Raw genomic sequence first — 21266 nt, forward strand, 5'->3', positions numbered from 1 at the left:
GATGCTCACGGAAGCTCGCAAACCCGAGTGTATAGGAGCAGCTTTGCTGTCATGCTGAACTGAAACACACCGAGAGCAGAAATAGGAAATCCTCACCCTCAGACACGCTTGAGTGGACGAGCACATCCAGAGGAAAAGCTCTATAGACAAATTCCATGATCTGTACATAAAAATGTGTGACCTTCCAGCCAGGGTTCACTGTAACTGACGTTGATCCCTTTTCAGAAATTGACCGCTCAATAACCTCCGTCAAGACGAGCATGAAAAACCGTCTGGACGCCTCCATTTCCTAGATATTTGCCGGAAAAGGTCTAGTCCCCTGTGGATCGAGGCTTTCCATGTAATTTCCTCTCTTCATGCAATTAGAGCTGTGTAAAGAGGGACGTGTAGTAGCAGAGTTAACATGATTGTTTGGAAACCGAGGGGAGGACAAGGGGCCCCGGGCTGCAGACAGGAAGCTCATTTCCGTTTGTTTTTATAAGGCACCCATCCTCACGTGGCTTCCTCAGAAAGCTCAACATGAGACCTGTCAAATGCACGCAAAAGTACATGTAAAGACCTGAAACAAATAGCACAAATAATTGCCTTAGTGACTAAATCTCACACCTGGATGCACACAGAAAATGCAAAGCCTAAAAATTAATAAACAGGGTGGATGAAACAGGCGAAGGCAATGGAGCAGAGCGACCAGACTGCTCTGTTCATTACGTGTACATTTTTCATCAAACGTCCATCAGCGGCGTCTAGCAGAAGCCGACATAGCAACAACGAGGCAATCGACTTGTTGGCCAACTAGACGAATCTGCTGTGCTGCAAATCCATCAACTGGTCTTGCTGAAGGTCAAATGTCCCAGGGCTGTTCCTTCCACAAGGATTGGAGCTGCTCTACCTGTCCTGCTGGAAGGTCTGGAATCCCTTTTCGGAGGTCACCAGACAACTTCGAGTTCCTTGACCAGTCCTATCACAAGATCTGGAGCTTCTCAAACAGTCCCTTCCAAAGATCCAGAAACCTACCACCGGTCACGTATGAAGGTCACAAGTTCCTTAACCAGTCCCACCAGAAGGTCACAAATTCCTCAACTTGTCCTGCCATATGAAATGGAGCTTCTAAAAATGTCCCTCCTCAAGGCTTGGAATCCTTCCTCAGGTCTTGACTGAAGGCTACAAGTCCTTTGACCAGATCTATCAGAAGGCCCTCAACCAGTCTATCCAGAAAGCTGGGAGTGGACTGGTCATGATACTGAACCCTTGGCACTTTCAAAACCTGCTCAAGGGGTATCAGTGCTAACCTACCATAATGGACCAATATCATCTCCATGTGACTAAGAAAAGAGGAGCCTGAAGTTAAACCTGCAGTCCAGCCAATGAGAGTATCTGTGGCGGAAGGTTCGGAGGCAGGAAGTGGGCGTCCGCGAAGGCCGCCGGAGCACGCCGCTAAGTGCCTCATCAATAATTCACAAGGACAGAGTTCTTCGCTCATTCTCCTCTGCAGTCAACGGTCCTCCACGTTTGTCTACCCACTGAGGCAGGAAAACGACAGGAATGCGCCTTTACATCATTCGCCGTGTTCCCGCGCACACACGGCTGCCCTGTTGCCTCACCTCACCTGCGAACGCGTGTTAAAGACAGCAGCAGCAGCCGTGGACATAAACTCCCAGGGTATTTTTGGATTGTGATTTTGTGAATGGGATTTAGGAGGAAAATCCCAACCTGGTGCTTTTTATATCCCCAGGCAAAGCACTGTGGGAGAAAGGCCACATTTCTGATGCTCTGAGATGATGATGATGATGATGACCCCCTTGTGACTGTGAGGACCAGGAAGCTTTATCTCCAGCACACTTTGCACCCAGCGTATCACGTGCAGCGGCGTCCTCCCTTATTACTTTACCGGGGTTAAACACTGGTGCACAGAGTACACCTGTTGCCCCATTTATGAGCATAATCTGTTCTTGGGCATTTGTTAGTTAGAGGAAAATTCATAATTCTAAATGACAAACTTCTAACTCGTTCCAAGCTGAGCTCAAGTAGGCCTAAAAATCACAGAAAATCCCAAATTATAGTTATAGAAATACGACGAGCGGTTCAGAAAATGTGTGTGTGTGTAGATTAGATATAGCTCATACAGATAGATATATCTATCTATAGATATAGATTATATAATCTCTCAACAGAACGCAACTATCAAAATTTATTTAAAAAATATTACGAATACTGCAGTAAAACAGAGAAACATACATTTATATATTTATGCATGTACTGCATGTGATTTGCATCATAGATGTAGCGATTGGACTACTAGACTCAAAGTGGGGTACCGACTGAAACAGTTCAATAAAATTTCCCTCATATATTAAATGAAAATGGTGGTAAAGTCAGACCTGAAGGCATAAATTCAACTGGTTTGGGGAAAAGCGAAAATTTGTATCTGGATCGTTTGTAAATCAAGGATGTGCACTGATTAACGGTGCAGAAGTGGTTCCATATTCAGACTTTAAAGGTTCCAGAACTTGTCACAGGACAGAATGTGCCCCAGTGCGCCATCGATCCTATAACCTCACGCTTCATTACAGTGACCCCACCCCCGGCCGGTGGTCCCGCAGGACCCCCCCTCCCCGCCTCGACTCCAGGTGCTTGGTACAAGGCGCAAGGTGAAAGGGTCTGTCTGACGACCCCGTCTCTCTTCTTTGATCCGTCGCCCGCTGTCCACCTCCCTCTCGTGAGACTCGTTGTCTCAGCTCAGCGGGACAGGATCTGCTGCCCGCAACCTTTTCATGCAGGATTTAGCAGCTCGACTCGGCTTCAAAGAGCTGGCAGGATCCGACCCTCTGCGGTCCCTCGATGCGCGCTTTCGTACCAGCGCTTGGACCAGGGAGTGACTCTCGCACTCGTCCCAGTCTGCCCAGCTCCATCCGTTCAGGTACGAGTCTTGACCACGGCAGGGAAAAACGTCACCTCTGTAAGACCGCAGTCCTGTAGCCCGAGGTCATGACCCCACGGTAGGGGTTGGGGTTAGGCGTCTCACTCACGCTGTGCTGCAGTAGAGGAGTCAGCGCAGGATCCTAGGAGTGAGCTACTTCAGAGGCTCGCTACAGGAAGGGGCGTGGATACGAGAGCCCCGAAGCGCCGGTAGGGCCTCGAGGAAATCCCGAGGAGGATTATAGCGCCGCGCGCGGCTCAGGATTTGGGCCGGGTGGGAATGAGACACTAATCCAGTCAAGTGCCACTCGTACCTTATCGTGAGCCCCGGTGCCAAAGCATCATTAGCACCCGACGCCTTCAGCCTAATCCTCCCAGGATCACGGGAAAGCCGCCGCAGCCACAACTGCACAGGTAAGCAGCAGAGCGCGGATTGCGGACTAGCGAATGGGGGGCGGGGGGATAAAACCCACTTCAAACCGGAGCCTCGCACAATACGACAGCGAACTGCTGCCTCTCCCTCCGCGGGGTTTGAAGTCGGGATCGGCGGCACGTTGAGCCGTCAGCACCCGGGCCGACCCGATGGCACAACAGCAAGGATGTGGGCGAGAGAGCTAAGGACCTGAGCTAACAGAGTACAAAGTAAACTACAGCAGGAATAGGTAAAACAGTGTAAATAGAGGTTTGAATATGGAGCAGTGATCTCGGAGAAAAGAGTCACACGATAATGGACCATAATTATAATCCAGAGACGTAAACAGGGACGGTTGTCCTCTGGGCTCCATAGGTCACTCCACATACGGCACCTAATCTGCATATCAAAGGTGAGGCATCAGCACCTGGATCCACGTGGGGGGGATGAAGAAGCAGAAGAGCATGGAGTCAATGCAGCATCCCACGTCGTAGTGGGCCAGTCCTGAGATCGGATTTACAAGCAAGAAGCCAGTGACAGAAGGTGGTGTAGTGGTTTGTATTCAAAGAGCATGGGTTTGAATCCCAACTCTCGCTATAGTGCTCTTGGTCAGGGTACTTACCCTGCACTGATAAAGGAAGCATAAAAAAGTAGCTCAGTGTTCAAAGCTCACACTGTAAGGCACCTTGGAGAAGTGTCAGATCATAATAATCATAATAATCGTAGTAATCCGGGTACTCCTCACTTAACGACCTACCTGTTTAACGACCGGCTCTCCGACCATTCGGTATCGCACGCTGTACGAGAACTTCGGTCGTGGAAACGGCAGCGCGGCGTCTCAGCGTCAAGCATCTCATCTCGCATCACCCTTTCTCAGCGTCAGTGTCGTTCCCGCAGTCGGTCAGCATTCACTACAGTAGCGTTCGCGATCTCCAAGACTACGTATTTCGTCTATAAATTTGTACTTTATTGTGCACCCCATAGTACAAGATGTCGGCGAAAATGTACTAAATATACTGAAAATGTCGGTAGGCTCTGGTTCCCCGCGACCCCATATGTCTGTGTGAGTGTGTTATAAACGGTGCAAAGGTGGGTGACAAAAACCCACTACCAGTACAGTACGCTTGAAATATCGCTAAGGGGCAGCTCCTCGCTTAACGACCAATTCGCTTAACGACATAGTTGTAGAAACGGAAGTCGGTCGTTAAGTGAGGAGTGCCTGTAATAACGATAATCCAACAGAGAAGGTGTCTTTAAGGGCGAAAGGTCATGCTGTTCGCTCTGGAGGCAACTGCGCAGACGGGCCCCTGACCTGCATATAAACAGTGATCAATATGTGTAAACCTCCCAGCAGCAACGTAACGAGAGTAATATCTGCATTAGCTTTGTGTGTGTGTGTGTGTGTCACAGTGCACACAGTGTACAACATGCGTCACAAAAGAACACACACTGGGCTGAGCTTCAGACCACAGGAACGACAGGTGCAGTCCAAACACCTTTATTCTCTCTCTTTCTCTCTCTCTCACTCACACACACACACACACACACACACACACACACACACACACACACACACACACACACACAGAGAAGGATGCAATAATGTGCTTTGCATTAATTTTACTACATTAATTAAACTGCCCTCGGCAGATCAGCCAGCGTCTGTTGGGGTGGAGCTTCAGGAAACAGTGGACCTCAGAGCAAAGGATCATGGGAAGCACCCCCACCCCCCACCGGGCCCCCCGAAGAGCAGCTGGGTCCCGTCAGCTGTGGCGGCGCTAACAAGCCCCGATTTACGGCCTCCGAGGGTCATGGTACCGCGGACCCACCTGGGCTAGAGCAGCTGTGTGGGCAGCAGGACAGAACCAGTTGAAGAGCGTTTGTGCCGGTCCTGCCGGCCCCCGTCCCCCCCACACACACACACACACACACAAACACACACACACACACACACACACACACACACACACACACAATCACAATCCAGTCCTGCTTCATCTCATCACACGAATGCTCTTTGCATTCTGTTCTGGTTGCTGTTCCAGACACCACCCAGCAGCCGCCACCCCCTCATACCCCCCATACCCCCCCAGTGGCCTGCGGTCCAGCCTCTGGGGGGGTCTAGTTCAAGAAAAGCACCCCCCACCCCTCCGGCCGGCCCGTCGGCGCACCAGAACGCCGAGTGCATCCAGAAAGAGAACAGACGGGATCTGCTTTTTACCAGCTGAGCACCTCGCTGACATTCCTGGCCAAGGGGATTATGGGAAATGCTTTAAGGGGATTTGGACAAAGTTGTTTATATGCCAGTCGGAGGCTTCGGAGCCTCGGAGAAGAAGGCAGCACTTCTCCGCAATCCTCCATTTGACAGGTCGGTTCTGTTTTCCTCACCCCCTTCCCAAATCCCCTCGCTTTCCGTTCCCATGGTAACCATCTCCGCAGCATCTCGCCCCCATCGGCGGAAATTGGGAGCCGTTTACTTGTATCAGTAACGGTTTGCCTCCTACTTAACCTGCCCTAATCTCTCTATTGATACTGTGCACGACGCCTCCGTTCGGAGAGCCCCGCGGCCGACGTGGCCCCGGGTTCGAAGAGCAACGAGTGTTTCGGTGTCACTCGTGTCATCAGAGTTATCCCTGCAAGTCGCCTCAGACAATGGAGTCAGAGCAACAAGGGACAATAATAACAGAAATTAATATAATTATACATAATAAATATAATTAATAATAATAGGATCAATCTCGTGCTTTTCCTCCTCGATGTGCGTTATGACTGAACAATAATGAACAAAAATTAACAATAACTCATCAACTCCCAGAAGAAAAGCCACAGTAACACACAGAGAGTGTGTTTACCCGCAAATTAGGAAGCGCGCTAATTAATTATTAATGACGTCTCTTCAAAGAGATTTTGAGCGCTTGTCAGTCAAAGCCGTTATTTTTATCCACGTTGCAGACAAACAGAAAAACCTGCATGCGTGAACAGATTACTAATTTATCCGTCATTAACATTTCGCCTGCTTTATTCCATTCAGCTTCCCTCTTCCCCGGAGGAACGGACGAGATCTCCCGGGGTCCTACCGCGGTAATTAAGACACGCCATTCCTCCTGGCTGACTCGCTGCGCCGGGCGGGACGTGAGCCGCTCTGTCTCTCCTGGATGGTCCTTCTCCCCCGAAAGGTCGCCAGGTCAACAACCTGTGGCTAAAGTAAGACGAGGACTGCGGTCGCTGCGCGTGTGTGTGTGTGTGTGTGTGTGTGTGTATGTGTGTGTTTGTGTGCGCGCAAGACCTCAGGGTTAGGGTCCTTGACCCCCCACTGAGCCCCTTTGAATGGCCCGAGCGTGTCAGCCAGCAGGACTCCACCCCCGAGGACCCATCTCAGACCGACCAGCTACTTATCAGCTGAACACCCCCACCACCCCTCCACCCCCCACAGCCAAAGGGAGAAACAATTCAGCTGACAAAGAAAAGAGAGAGACATGCAAATAAGGAATCATATGAAAGGCCCATTTCAGCAGGTCCACACCCAAGGAGAGGGAGCAGATCAAAATCCTGAGAAGATCCCTAAAGCGTAACACAGCGAACCCTTGGAGACACAGAGAAGAAGAAATGGCAGCTCTGCTGGGGGTCCGGGGGAAGGGGGGGGTGAGACCACAGCAGGGCTGAAGTGACAGCAACAGGTTTTCCAGGTCCACCAGACGTGACCTTCGATTCATCTGGTCACGAGACTTCAGTCTGAAACGCACGGCGGCTGCTTGGTCCTTCCTGTCACCATTGGGTTAGAAGAAGGTGCCTGTGGAGCTCGACGACGACCGACTGCCACCTGGTTCCGCTCCATGCTGAGGAACCTCGTTGGCTCCTCCTCGGATTCTTCATTCCGCACGGAAAGGACCGGAGCCACATCTCCGTGGGCGCTGTTGAGCGAGCCTGGAGTGACTGAGTCTACAGCCTCTTCCATGTTTGGAAGTTCTTCTTGGAGAATCTTCAGGAGGTTCCATGGCCTCCTTGTAGGGAAACAGCGCTGGCAACTGTCACGTCTCTGGGTGAACCGTGGCTCCGCCCCATTCCGTGGGAAGATGCTGGCAAAGGACCCCCCGACCGTCGCCGCTCCATCCCGCTGCACCTCCCTGGGACCACTTCCCCCAAATGGACCTCAGAAGGACAGGAGACCAACTCCATCTCACACCATAGCCGTGTCTCTGCAATCCCTGCCCCCAGACGGAACACTCGGAACGTTCTGGAAAGTTACCCGGTATGGAGCAGCGGGGGAGCAGCTAACATCCATACAGCAGGTGATGTGCGAGCACCTGTGCTGGAGAAGGGCCTGTCATTGTACCAGTGTAAGAGCAGAGTACAACAGGAGACGTGAGCTCTGAAAAGGAGGCAGGATCCTGCCATAATGGATGGTAATGGACACCAGCGGACGCCCTGTTTACCCTCCTCCTCTAACGCAGAGCGAAGGAGACCGCTAATGGTCCAGGCCAAGATGCACCGCTCTGGTCGAACCCGCAGCTGGCCTGGTCCACGTGAGCTCGGCAGGGCAGCGGCACAGAACCTCGGTGCTGCGGGAGGACAAGTCACGACTCGTCGCCCCCCAGCCGGCAGCCCTGCATCGGCCCCACGTCGCCACGCCACGGGCTCTGATCTCACGACCTCCATCGGTGTGAGCAACGGCAGCACGTCTTCAAAGTCCACAGCCAGCAAAACACTTCAGCAAAAGGCCCATAAGTGTCAATCTGCATGACCGAGCGACCCGTAAATCGAACCCGAGTCACAATGTCAGGGACCCTTAACGAGCAAACAAAGCGATAGTGTTAGCAGGACAGGAGCGAACATCTAAGCCCTCGGAGAGCACAGCGGGCAGGGCTCAGCTTTACTTCATCACCATCATCATCATCATTCTACTAGGATGTCTCCATACAAGGCAAAAAGGCCTTGCAAATTAATTAGCCCCAGTTGGACATGAAACACAGACATATGATTTACTGTCAAAGCAGCATGTTTTGCAGTCACACTTTCCATGTACATTATATTTATTTGTTTGTTAAATATGTACTTTTCTCCAAAGTGACCTTTAAGATGGACAATGGACCTGCAGCCCAGTACCTACAGCAAGAGCTCTGAGCTCCTTTCTGGTGCTCCCACTACAAGGATCCAAAATCAAAAGTCTGTAGGTTCTCAGCTGTGATTCCAGTGTGCTGGAACAAGCTCCCCGTGTCCCTCAGAGCTGCTGAATCCCTCTCACATTGAAGAAGGGTCTCGAACCCATCTCCTTCAGAGCCACTTCTCTCCTGATCCCCTGACACCTCAACAAACGAGTGCAACATCATCTGCTACGATTACCTACGCATTTGCTATTTGAAAGTAACTTCTACAGAAGCTACTGGAGGGATGTGAACCAACAACATGGTGGTGTCAGACACAAACACTGCGCGTGTCCATAATCCAGTGTCTGCGTCTACAGCTCTCAGTCTGTTGCTGATCCATAAGTGTTACTGTAATTAAATAGATCACTGACACAGCAGAGGGAATCCAGTCCACAGTGCAGTTCAGTAAGACCCCCCCTCCCCCCCCAAGCAGCCTGAGGGGAGACTGAGTGGTGCTTCACCTTTATAGCTGGTTGTGGTTCTGAGTTTCCACACCTGACTGCCAAGTCACACCCCCCCCCCCCACTCCCACCCCGGCACAAAGGGATACGAAGTCCTGCACAAAACCATAAACCACATCAGGCCTTTGATGATGAGCCAGATTCTCTTACTGTATTATTGGGCTCCGTGCAGCAAAGGGAAAGCAAAGAGCGCGTGGCCCTCGGACCCTCGACCGCCTTCCGCCTGGGGGCGGAGCTCAGCTCAAACAGAGCTCCTCCACATCACAGGGAAAAGTAAAGAGACGAAAAACGCGCAAAGTGTGCCGACGGAGGACACAACGTGGGTTCACACTGCGGAGTTACACCACTAACCAACTAACGCACTAATTACTCCGATGGTGTGTGAACGGGCACCGCGTGTGGTCTGCGGCGCGTCACTCTCGGTGAACGGGTGAATTTTGGGTTTTAAACTGTGTTACGGCCTTTGGTGACACAGCGCGAACCACGGTGGCAGTGCGTGTGTGTTGGTGTGTGTGTGTGTGTGTGTCAGTGTGGACTGGGTCTATAGACAGTGATATGTCTCATAACCACAATAGTGTGTGATTATTGTTTGTGACGAGAACAGGGTTGGAATTGACACCAACATTTTGGCTTTACACACGTGCACGCACACACACACGCACACACGCACACACGCACACACACACACACACACACACACTTCATCCAGCGATGATGAGAAATAAAGACTTCTTCCCATCAACAGACTCGATGCCAACAGGTGCGGCAGGTCGATCTGATGACATCATGAGCGTGTGTCTCATCCCCCCTTACCGTGGTATCATATTTACCGTGTCCGTCCTAGAGGAACGAGGTGTCCCGTATGAGGATCCGAGAGCCACGTTTCGGTGAGTTGCCCCACCGAGGGTTCGTACCCAGAGACTCAGAGCTGCACCCTTTCCTCCGTTAGCAAACACCGTACACAGAGGGAATCCGAATCACGGCTGTTTACCCGTGTGTGTCACACAGATGTGTGAGTGTGTACCAGCGCCTGCTTTTGTGTGCGCGCCAGCATGACTCAGTCTAAACACACACACACACACAGACACACCTGGCAGCATTTGCTGAGCCCTGTGACCGATAGACCGCCCCACCCGATGAGCTTCGACTCCTCGAGGGTCGTCCCGCCGGAAATGCAGGTTCCGGAAACATCTAACGCCCGCCGAGTAGTGGGGGTGCGAGTGCGAACGTGTGTGTGTGTGTGTGTGTGAGAGAGAGAGTCGGGCCCAGGTGGCGACGGGAGGCGTGAATCATATTCGCTCGTCTGTCGAGCCTGAGTCATCGCAGTGCCGCCGGGACGAGTCCCCGTAACCCTATAGGTTCATGGTTCTACAGGTGACTTTCATAAAGAGACGGAGCCCAAGTCTCCAACTGAAGACAGAGCTGTGCGGGACAAGTCGGCTGGGGACCCTTCCCATGATCCCTCACTCCTAAGCAGCACCGCAGATACCTGGGTCCTGTATGCGTGAGCTTGGTTATCATTTTCAATATCCATTCATCCATCAGACACTTCTCTCCAAAGTGACTTGTAGCGTTAAGCTGCTTAGAAATATTTGCTCATATAAACAGACAGGTAATTTTTACTGTGTCGCTTTAGGCCAAGTACGTGGATCATGGGCACTACAGTAGCAGGTGGGATTCGAACCTGGGTCTTTTGTGTGAAAGGCAGCAGCTGTAGCCAGTACACCCCCCTGCTGACCCCTGTTATTAAAGTCTCATTGACTGTGATTTGCTCAGAATGACTCCGGACTTCTGAACAGAGTTATGAACAGTTTCAAGTTACGAACAGACTTCTGACCCCCGTTGTTTTTAGACTGAGCAGATAGAGAAAAGGTGCCTCATCGTGAAGCATTGCGGAAACACAACTTGCGAAATATACCAGAGCTTCACTCTCCTGACTAAGAGCAGCAAGATTGGGACTCGAACCCATGCATACAGGACACAGTGGATTAGCCATCTGCCACCTTAACCACTCAAACATCTTATCACATTCACTGTGACATCATCATCATCATCAATAGTGCCTGCAGTCCTGCTGCCTACTGGTGCCGACCGACTGTTTATTTCCCATCATCCCACCTGCTCTCCGCAGGAGGCACTTTATCTCCGAGAGAAAAAAACACACAACTGCTGTTACCGAGTGCCGCTATCAGTCCATCCCCAAGGTCGAGCCTCACGGCGACACGTCAACAGCGAGCCGCTCTTGTGTTTGTTTTCTGTCGCTCGGTCTAGAAGGTTCCTTGAGCAGACAGACTGGAGCAGCACCTCACGGCCCCAGGTTCGATTCAGTCATCGGGATTCAGAGACGATCCCAGCGCTCACAGAACTTTCTCAGGTAAGGTTTCTGCCGCTGCACCTGGGTTACACAGGTGAGCTGCATCCTTTCAGGTGGGGGTTCGAGAAGATGGCATGAGTTCATCCAGTCCAGCTACAGCAACACCTGCACAGGACACCTTTCGTACCAGGGTAACGAACCACTGACCAGCAGAGTAACTCAGGAGTAAACAGTTTATATATAACCTCACATGCCCCTCATCATCACCACCACCATCATCATCATGCATGACACTGATGTGTGTCATTAATATGTGATTGATATAAAAGTGACAAACATGCACCTGCCCAGGCCAGGTGGGAGCGACCCGTCCTGTGTAAAAAGTGTAAAACACTGTACAGTGCTCACTTTGTCATTCAAACAGTGAAAGATGAGTGACCCACCGAGATGAGTGACCACCTCAACGTCCACCTTCCCCCGCTACATTAGAACATCTAGAGCGAAGAGTGCGGAGAGCACAGCCACAGACAGGGTAACAAACTGGGCACGGTAAATCAGAGTAAGCCCACAGTGACACTAACAATAAGAGGAGATAGGAGAGGTGCTCACCCAAGAGGACGCAGGAGATGAAGATGAGCACCAGGTTCTCCATGGCTTCTGGGCTCTTCAGCTCACAGCTCTTCACACACCTTGAAGTAGCAGCTGGTGCAGTCAGACGCGCTGGTGTGTGTGTGTGTGTGTGTGTGTGTGTGTTGGAGTGTGTAGCAGGGTGTTCCTGCGTCTTCTACTACAGGTTCTCCGTCTCCTCCGCCGGACCGCGACTCCGAACCCCTCGTGTTGATCCTCCAGAAGGTCTCAGCCAAGCCTCCCGGTGTGACCTTCTTCCCGACTTCCGCCCAGTCCAGACCCGGTTCGGTCCAGCTCGGTCCACCTCGGTCCTGGGGACGATCCGCCGCCCCGCGCTCAGGCTCGCCGCTCCGCTCCGGGACCCATCATCATCATCATCATCATCATCATCATCATGCCAGGTGCGGCAGCCCGGGCCGTGGCGCGAGAGCGAGAGGTGACCCACGCCACGCGCAGGACACAGAGCGGCAGTCACGAGGAGGAGGCAGGAACGCGGCACGCCGCGAGTGAGGTGGAGGAGCGCGAGGGAGGGAGCGGTGAGCGCGCGCGAGCCGCCGGCTGCTGGACGGAGACGCCGCTGAGTCCGCGATCAGACTCAGGGACACCGCGGCACCTCCTGCTCCCGCCACATGGCTCTCTCTCTGACCTGGCTGGGATGGATGATGAGGATGATGACGATGAGGATGAGGAGGATGATGCCCGATCTTCAGGCTGCGAGAGGAAGAAGAAGAAGAAGAACAGCGCAAGTGGTTGTGTCGAGTCCCTCGCCTCGTGCCCGACTTTCGCCGGGGGCTGCGATCCAACGCGTGTCAGCGGAGCGGAGGTGGGACAGATTCGCCCCCGCGCGCGCGTGTGCGCGTGTGTGTGTCGAGACTGCGATAGGAGGAAGCCGGACTCTTTGTTGGAGGAGATCTGCTGATCCTCGCGCTGAACACCCAGTCGTGCAGGTAACACGCACACGGTCTCGCTCTCTCTCTCTGCCTCCCGGACCGGCCACCAACTGAACACTCCGCTGAGCTGCTAGCTCTGCGTGTGTGTGTGTGTGGCTTCCCGAAGCTCCGCCCGCGCTCACGCAGTCAGCCGACGGACAAGGCGTGTGTGTGTGTGTGTGTGTGTGTGTGTGTGTGTGTGTGTGTGTGTGTGTGTGTGTGTGTGTGTGTCTTTCTAGGTCTTCCACCGGATGATCAGGACCAGACACACACGTATCAGTTTTGATCACTTTACTGTTGCAGTGTGGTAATGTTCGTTTTACCACATTAAACCATAGTTAATGTTTTAGAATTTTACCCTGTTACAGTGTCACACTGTTTAAGTGCCACATGTGCTGCGATCGTGTTACACTTTCACAGTGTTGGTGCTACAGTTACAGTGTTATAGTTTTGCAATATTACAGTGTCACCCTGCTACAGTATGACGGTGCTGGTGTTGCCATGCTATAAATCACCGTTTTACAACACACACACACACACACACACAGACACACACACTGGCTGAAGCCACCACACCCCCCAGTGTTACAGTATCACATACATATTACCGTGTTTCAGTGTCAGTGTTACAGTGTCTGTCATACAGTGTTTAGTGTTACCGTGTCTTGTTATTATGAGAACATTAGTGTTGTAGTGCTAACATATAGTACATTTAAAGTGTTAAAACATTACAGTGTTACCATGTGCAGTGTTACCATGTTTTACCATAGGCTTTCTGCTACTGCTGAAAGCCTCGCTGCACTGAGTCCCACACTGGAGCAGTGACTCACACCAGCTTCCTTGTTGTTAGAAGTGGAGAAGAGGATTGTGTGAGGAGCTCTACACTGTGCCCGTGTGTGTGTGTGTGTTTGTGTGTGTGTGTGTGTGTGTGTGTGTGTGTGGGAGGGCTCTGAGTGCTCCAGCCCCTCCCTGAGCCCTGTGATCACACAGGAACAAACAGAGCAAACAGGCTCTTTAATCCAACTCTTCGATGCATTAACCATGAGAGCTGTGGACACGGTCCAAGTGTCCTGCTGAAGGAGCGTCCACCTCGGCTGTGTGTTTTCCTAACGCCGGACAGATGTTACACAAGCGCAGTATTTCTGCTGTATCCGGGTGTTTTACCATGCTCGGAAGATGCCGTTTCCCACTGGTTCCTTTCCTGCATGGGTTTCAGACCCTCGGGGATTTGTCTGCAAGAGGGAACCACCTCATCGAACCCACATCCTTTGGGTTTAACCTCCGTACGCACTGTCCTCACACACTCGTAGGAACGACACCGTTACAGTTAGAATACAACGAACACCAGCATCCCTCCTTGCTCTCGAACCCTGCGCCACGTCCACGTGCAGGACGTGCGGTGCCGAGGTGCCTCGCAATAGGTTATGGGTCGGGACCCCCGGGGCCCCCTATGTCCCGCGGATTCTCGTCGGACCGATGATGTAACCTGACATACGGCAGAATCCAGAGGCGTGAAGAGGAGCCCGGAATGGCTGCGTCACAGTTGGGAACGGAGCGCTGCTCACGCCGGCACATGGTCCACGCGGCCGGTGTTGGTAAACAAGCGCCTCCCCGGTACAGCATGGGGTCTTGACCTCAGCACAGATCTCGTGTCTTCTGGACTTTCTCTCTGAGCAGATTGTTTATTCTGAGCCACATGAACAGAAAGGAAACATGATTTTAAACTATTTTTACACGTTTTATCTTGTTTTCACACCTAGATATTCCTCAATCCCTCTGATGAGTGAAAAATACTTGTTGCTTTACTTTGATTGTTTTGGCTGATGCTTTTCTTCAAGGGAAATTACTACGATTATGCTGATTGACCCATTTATAGAGCAGGGTAATTTTTACTGTATCAGTTCAGGGTTAGTGCCTTGATCAAAGGTGCTACAGCAGGAAGGGGGATTTGAACCTGGCTCCTTTGAGCAGACAGCGGCGGCCCCAATCACTACGCACCCTACTGCTTTACCAGGATCTGAACCTGCAACCCTCAGGGCCACAGTTTCCTGCTCCCTCCTTTATGTAAGGCTGAGAGCAGCGCAGCACCAGTAATGGATCATCTTCAGAGTGTTCAAATGGGCACCGACCCCACGGCTGTGCGACCCAGCACGACAGCCAGATGTGCTGCCAGCCCCCCCGGTGCGAGTCAAGCTGTGCTAACTCCCCCACGCTGGGTGAACCCTCCCGACGCCCTCGCCGGTCAGCAACGCCGTGAACAGGACGGGGGTCCCCGGCTCACCAAGGGAGGGAGGACCGTGAACCACAGAAGGCGATCATTAAAGATTCATGACACACGGGCTGTGAAGTGGCGCCGCTTCGGGCGAAGGGATTCATTCGCACCCGGATCGCATCGGCCTCCCTTTGGCAGCGCGTCAGCGTTCGGAATGAATAAATCAGTCATCATCGCCGCTCCTCGATCTCCTCCGCGATCTGGGGCCGTGAGGCATCGAGGAGGTGGGCCGCGCCCCTCCCACGGACCTGATTCACGGCGGACCGCGCGGCGGTCTCCGCCGACACTCGGTTTGAGTCCCGCAACTGCGCCGTTCCGGCAGCGTCTCCCAGAGCTGTCAGCGCACTTGAGGTGATGACTCCAGAGGGACGAGTACGATGCCAGTTAGCGGCGGCTCACACGGGAGAACGGTTAAGGGCTTTACTTAGCGGAGGCAGCGGCGGCACTCGACACATCCCGGCCTCCAGCTGCACCGACTCATCAAACTGATGGATCGGTTCTCCTCTTAAAGGGCCGGAGAGCCTTCAGAGAAGCGACGTTCCGTACGGAAGGCCGGGACGCCGTTCGGTGAGCAACCCTGCCATCTGCCGCTCTTAGCCGACCTAATGATCGGTTGAGGATCTCCGTGTGACCAACGTGGAGTGATATACTGCGGGAAGTGGTGAAACAAACCACGGTCAGAGGTTCAAGGGGGCAACACTAGTGAATGATGACATTGTTCAGCAAGACTGAGATCTTCTCCGTCACCCTAACCCTTATTTTCGAGTCCCAATGTTTGGTCATAACTCCGACCGCTCCATCTGCTGTACGACAGCGTCAGCCGATCGCGCTGTCGCGATACCATATTTCTCATAGTTTGGGTCCCAGCGACTGGGCGTCGAGCAGCGACTGTGTTTTGTTTGCAAAACGTTTCGTCGTCGACTCCCTTCACGTTACTTTTTTTCACATTGAGTAATAAGCGAGAAAGTTAGCGTTCTGGTGGTGCTGAAAAGAAGAAGCAGAACACAGTAGGTTTACAACTGAAACTGCAAATAATAGTGCAGAATGAAAATATCATTATATTACTTCACTGTGTTTCTATTATTCATGTTCTATATTAGTGTTCTTTTAACAGGAATAATATGAGAAATTAGAGAAAAACTGAAACAAATCCCTGTTATATAATTCATGCATGTTAATTGTTTGTACGTCCTTGTGGTTCAAATGGTATAAGGGGGATTTTCCACTCACAATCGGGCTTTTGGAACGCAAAGGTGTCGTGAACCAAGAACCACCTCTGTTATTACACAGTATAATATTACTATACAGTACTGTATTTTTAATCCGTGAGAGAGGGGGAGGTCCACAGTAAACTCAGGAGTGATCAGCTGTGCTGCTGGGTGAACTACGTTGCTCAGGATGTTTAACGTTAATTGGGGTGTTGAGGTCAAAGGTGAGGAGACGATGTCCCAGCATTGTATGACATGGCATCACCATGTGCACAGGTCAAGGGTCAGCAATCAGGAGCTCGTTCGCTCTGGAAACACTTCCTTGTTGCTAAGGAAACAATGTGGTTTGGAGGTGGACCACTCTGGAGGAGAACCTACAACCACACCTGGGCCGAGGTGGCCGAATGCACCTCGAACCCGCTTAGCATCAACGTGGTCAAACCAGGTGGGTCTACAGGGTGAACCTGGCATGAGTGGCGTTTTCACTGATCCTCCCACCTGCTCCCTCTGTTCGAGGGTACTGTGACTCACATGTTTTCCCAGCAGCCCCCAGTATGGGTGGCATGGTGGCAAGGTGAATAGCGCTGCTGTCTCACAGCGCCTGGGTAGTGGAGAGGATGGGTTCGATCCCTGCTCAGTCTGTGTGGAGTTTGCATGTTCTCCCCCTGTCTGTGTGGGTTTTCCCTGGGTGCTCTGGTTTCCTCCCACAGTCCAAAGACATGCTGTTCAGGTTCCCCCATAGTGTGTGAGTGACAGAGAGAGTGTGTGCATTCCACTGATGAAGGGATGAGTGACCCAGTGTAAGTAGTGTATCTAGCAGCGTAAGTCACCTTGGTGAATAAGGTGTGTGGGCTGATAACACTACATAGAGTTCACTGGAAGTCGCTTTGGGGAAAAGTGTCTGCTAAGTGAATAAATGTAAAGGGTTTGGGATCCCACCTCTCAGTGAGCTCTGCTTTCATAGCATCAGCACTTGAGAGTGAGAAGTGCCCACATTGCAACCCCCCCGGCCCCCTACCTTCAACTGCCTCCCCCTCCAGCTGTTTGGCGCAGATGAGCGCTCTCATCGTGTCTAATTGGGAGGAAGGGCCCGGGTTCACAGGGGACGCGGAGGCGCAGGCGAACGCCGATCAACATATGTCTGCCGGCCGGAGAACTTGTCCTTAAATCTCAGTTATCCTCCAAGGAAACGGCGGAAGTGTGGGAAAGCCGCCCTGTAGACATAGACATGTCGGCATACAGACATTTGCACTGTAAATACACACATACAATTATATCCTACTTCTTATTCAGTACTTTACAGGCCTTTCATACTGTCTCTGAGTGGCTCCCCCCAAACCCACGCGTTAGGTCATTAGCTTTGCTGGCTAAACCGTTTATCCAAAACGATAAAGCTACACCTTCCTACAGCTGCCGGTGTTCACCGATCTACCTGCTCTCTCGTCAACGGTGCGACGCCACGGTCCGCGCCCTTTGTTTGGTCAGGAAAGCGGTGCCTCAGTCACAGAGCTACCTGTTGCCCCTGGCGACAGGTGGAATCAATAAACGGAATATGCTTGCGCCACTCAGCTCAGCAGTTTGTTAATAAGAGCGACCCGAGTCTCGGAGTAACTGTGGAGTAAGAAACAGAGTGGAGCGAGGGTCATGTGACGGCCGCCCGCTGGATGTGGACGCGAAACGGGACTCCTCTACCAGCTGCTTTAGTCCGTGGACTAGGATCAGGTTCCGCTGCCGTTTCCACGACTACTGTCGCCATGGATCATGGGTGTCTATAAATCCACAGCAGGCCCACCATTGTCTTCTTCTGGGGGGGGATGTCAGCAGATCGCAGAGGTCACCGAGGTCAACCGGCATTAATGTTCCACGTCATTCGGAATTCATACAACAGCTGCGGTTTGTCGCTTTTCTGTACAGGTAGCAGAGTGGTTAACGCACCTGTTTCATTCATTCATTCCACTCTTTTCTCCAAAGAGAGGTACACTGATATATACAGTATAATATAATGTAGAATGTAGGCTTTATGCACTAACCTACATACAGTACATACACACACAGGGTACCGGAGCCTACCCAGTAACACAGGGCGTAAGGCCGGAGAGGGAAGGGGACACACCCAGGACGGGACGCCAGTCCGCCGCAAGGTACCCCAAGCGGGACTCGAACCCCAGACCCACCGGACAGTAGGACTGGGGTCCAACTCACTGCGCCACCGCGCCCCTGCAACCTACATACAGTAATTTACCAATTTATAGAGCAGGGTAATTTTTCCGGCATCAATTCAGAGTAAGTACTTTGATCAAAAGGTGGAGACCCGAACAGCTACGCTACCTGCTGGCCCATTTCCTTCCCCGGGGAAGTAGAGATGGTGTGACACCCTTTACTGCGCTGTTTACTACTGTCTACCTTCCAGGCCTTGTCATGTTTCCCGAGGATTTTAATTAACAGATAAATGAGTGTGTCCTCCCACGGACCCCCAGCACCTTCACACACTTCACACGCTCCTGTGCCCCACAGATTGCCGAACAGCAGAGCAGCGGCACCACAAGTGGCTGCATTTCCCTCTGGATGAAATGATGATCTGTGGGGTTTTTAATGCACGACGTTGAGCGTGGAGATGCTCTTCTGGAGCGTTTTTCACCCTCCCACGTGTGTTATTTGTGCTTCAGTAACTGGCAGGAGAACCTGTCGATGTGGACGTGCTGGAAGACGACACACTGGATGATGGTGGCTCCAGTCCCAAGATCCTGGGTTCTCACACAGATGAAGGGCCCTTGTCCTGTACGGTCCTGGAAGGTCGTGCTCTTGCTGAACCCAGGGCTATCTCACAGGACTTGGTCTGCAGGTCCTCCAGAGAAGTTCCCGTGTTTCTCACATCCAAACTCTTCGTTACCTGACTGCTTCCGCTAAAATGGAAGCACCTGGACTTTGTAAACTGAGATACAGTGATAATGTTTTGCTGGTCCTGCAGTTTACTGGTCTACAGACACTACCACAGTGTTTGTGTTGTCCTGCCATTGTGTTTAGATGATGAACTCCGAGCAAAGTGCAGCTCAGCTGAGTCATACAGTAGCGGTTGAGTATCTGCTTCATTCATGCATCTGACTCTTTGTTCCAAGATGATGCCTAATGTGAGCTTCAGCTGATGGTTGATGATTCTGAGATGGTGACCAGATAATACGAGGAAAGAGTGGGGAAGCCGAGTCCTTGTCCAGGTCACACGCTTGTTCACGTGGAAGATCCTTGACGTCAGTGGTACTTATCCTACATCAACATCTCAAGACGCAGAGCTGGTTGCTCCGACAGGAAGCGCATGGCCCTTGTTCGCAACGTGATTGTTCATGTCAGGCTTCAGCCGCTGGGAGCATGGGGAGCCTCGTGACCCGTACAAGTGTGGATGTGCTGCTGAGGCGTTGCTGTTGTGCCTGAGAGGTTTCTGTAGCACCTTTCAGAAGAACCAGCCCATGGGGCTGGTGGCTCCGAGGAGCTGCGGACACCGTTGGTTTGCTGAACGCCCAAGCGTTGTGACGGGTGGAGGCCGAGCTCTTGGTCTTTAAGCACCGCGACCCCTCGGCACCTCGGCCGTCATCATTTCATCATCACGGGCGGTTTCTGCAGAGGCATTGCGGGAGCCGCGCGCTCATGTCCCGCCGAGGGCCCGTTACACAACCTCACAGTGTCTGTCGCTGAAGGGTTCTTTTTTGAAGAGGCTCTGCGTGGCAACTAATGGAGGAGGTGGGAGTTCTCACGGAGACGCCTAAAATGACTTTTAGTGGACAAATTGCAGCAATTTGCTCGAGGGTGCAGGACGCACGTGGGTGAGGTGTTTGAGGGGCCCGACTTTTGGTTGGATCCCTGGAGCGTTAGCCACTTTCAGCTCAAGCTGGTAAATCTCTCCTGTTGCGTGGTTTTAATGCTCAGTAATGAGGTCATGAAGAGCATCAGCACCCCCGCCATCTGCGCAACGACCATTCGACCAAAAAGAGTTTCTTATGGCGAAGTGTAAGAAAATGTGCCTTGCACGTGGTTTTACGCAAAGAAAGATGTGAAAACTTGAAGAAACTGAGTCTGAAAGTGGAGTCAGCAGTGAGCCGAGGGGTCTCCGTTCAGCCGGTGGAGACAGATGGTGAAGGCAGGGAGCCGGACCGCCGTGGTCCGGCGTTTGGACACCGGGACCCGGCGCCACGTTGGCCGGACAACAACATTGCGGCTTAGCGAGAGCCTCGTGTCGCAGCATCTGCCAAATAAATAAATGCAAAGGACTTGGCAGGGATTCGAACCCTGGACTCCCAGCATGCATGTGGGGAGTCCAGATGTTGAGACTCAAGGTCAGTGTGTGTGTGTGGACAACACTGGGCTGTGTGACGGGGCACCGAGCCACACCTACAGCTATGTGTCACATGGTCAGTGTCCAGCTCACATCACCCGTCTGTCCCCAGTGTCCCTCTCGGTCCCTGCTCTCTCGCTGTGTCCTATTGGTCCTGTCCTCTGTTTTCAGTTTTACTGGCAAGACCAATTTTGGCACAACTCTATTGCTAAAGAATCATTTGAACAATTACTTATACGTAACATTATTTTATGATAAAAAATAAATTGTATTATGCATGATATTGGGGTTTGAACCTGGATCCTTCTGGGCTAAAGGTAGCAGTTTTAACCGAACACCTCTGTACTGTAAAAGGTATTCCAAAGTTCATATTTTTGTGCATTTTCTGCTTTTACAGCTCACTTTGGAGTGCTCCTTACAAAAGTGTCTTATATGTAATAATGTAATAATCGACACGAAACTGTTCTTCTTTTCCGCAAATAAAGTGTTTTAACACGTGGAATAATGTGACACAATAAGGCAATAAAACACACTGAAAGATGGCACAGCGATTACAGATTTTCCTCCCTTTATAACTAAATATGTTTTATGATGTTATCAAAAAGTTTATGAAAATTTTTAAAGAATATTTCCTCCATTTTTCTGAGTTTTTGGGAAAT

General features: G+C 51.7%; 1 protein-coding gene across 1 annotated transcript in view; it reads right to left on the reverse strand.

Moving 5' to 3' along the window:
- Positions 1-12118, reverse strand: part of LOC114912195 (immunoglobulin superfamily member 3-like) — a 48037-nt gene extending 35919 nt beyond the window's left edge. The window contains exon 1 of the mRNA XM_029257918.1: positions 11857-12118. Coding sequence (XP_029113751.1) covers positions 11857-11899 — 43 coding nt within the window. The 5' untranslated portion in view covers positions 11900-12118. The remainder of the gene's footprint in view (positions 1-11856) is intronic.
- Positions 12119-21266: the final 9148 nt, after the last annotated feature.

This window comes from Scleropages formosus, chromosome 14 (genome assembly GCF_900964775.1).
Source record: "Scleropages formosus chromosome 14, fSclFor1.1, whole genome shotgun sequence".
Taxonomy (NCBI): Eukaryota; Metazoa; Chordata; class Actinopteri; order Osteoglossiformes; family Osteoglossidae; genus Scleropages; species Scleropages formosus.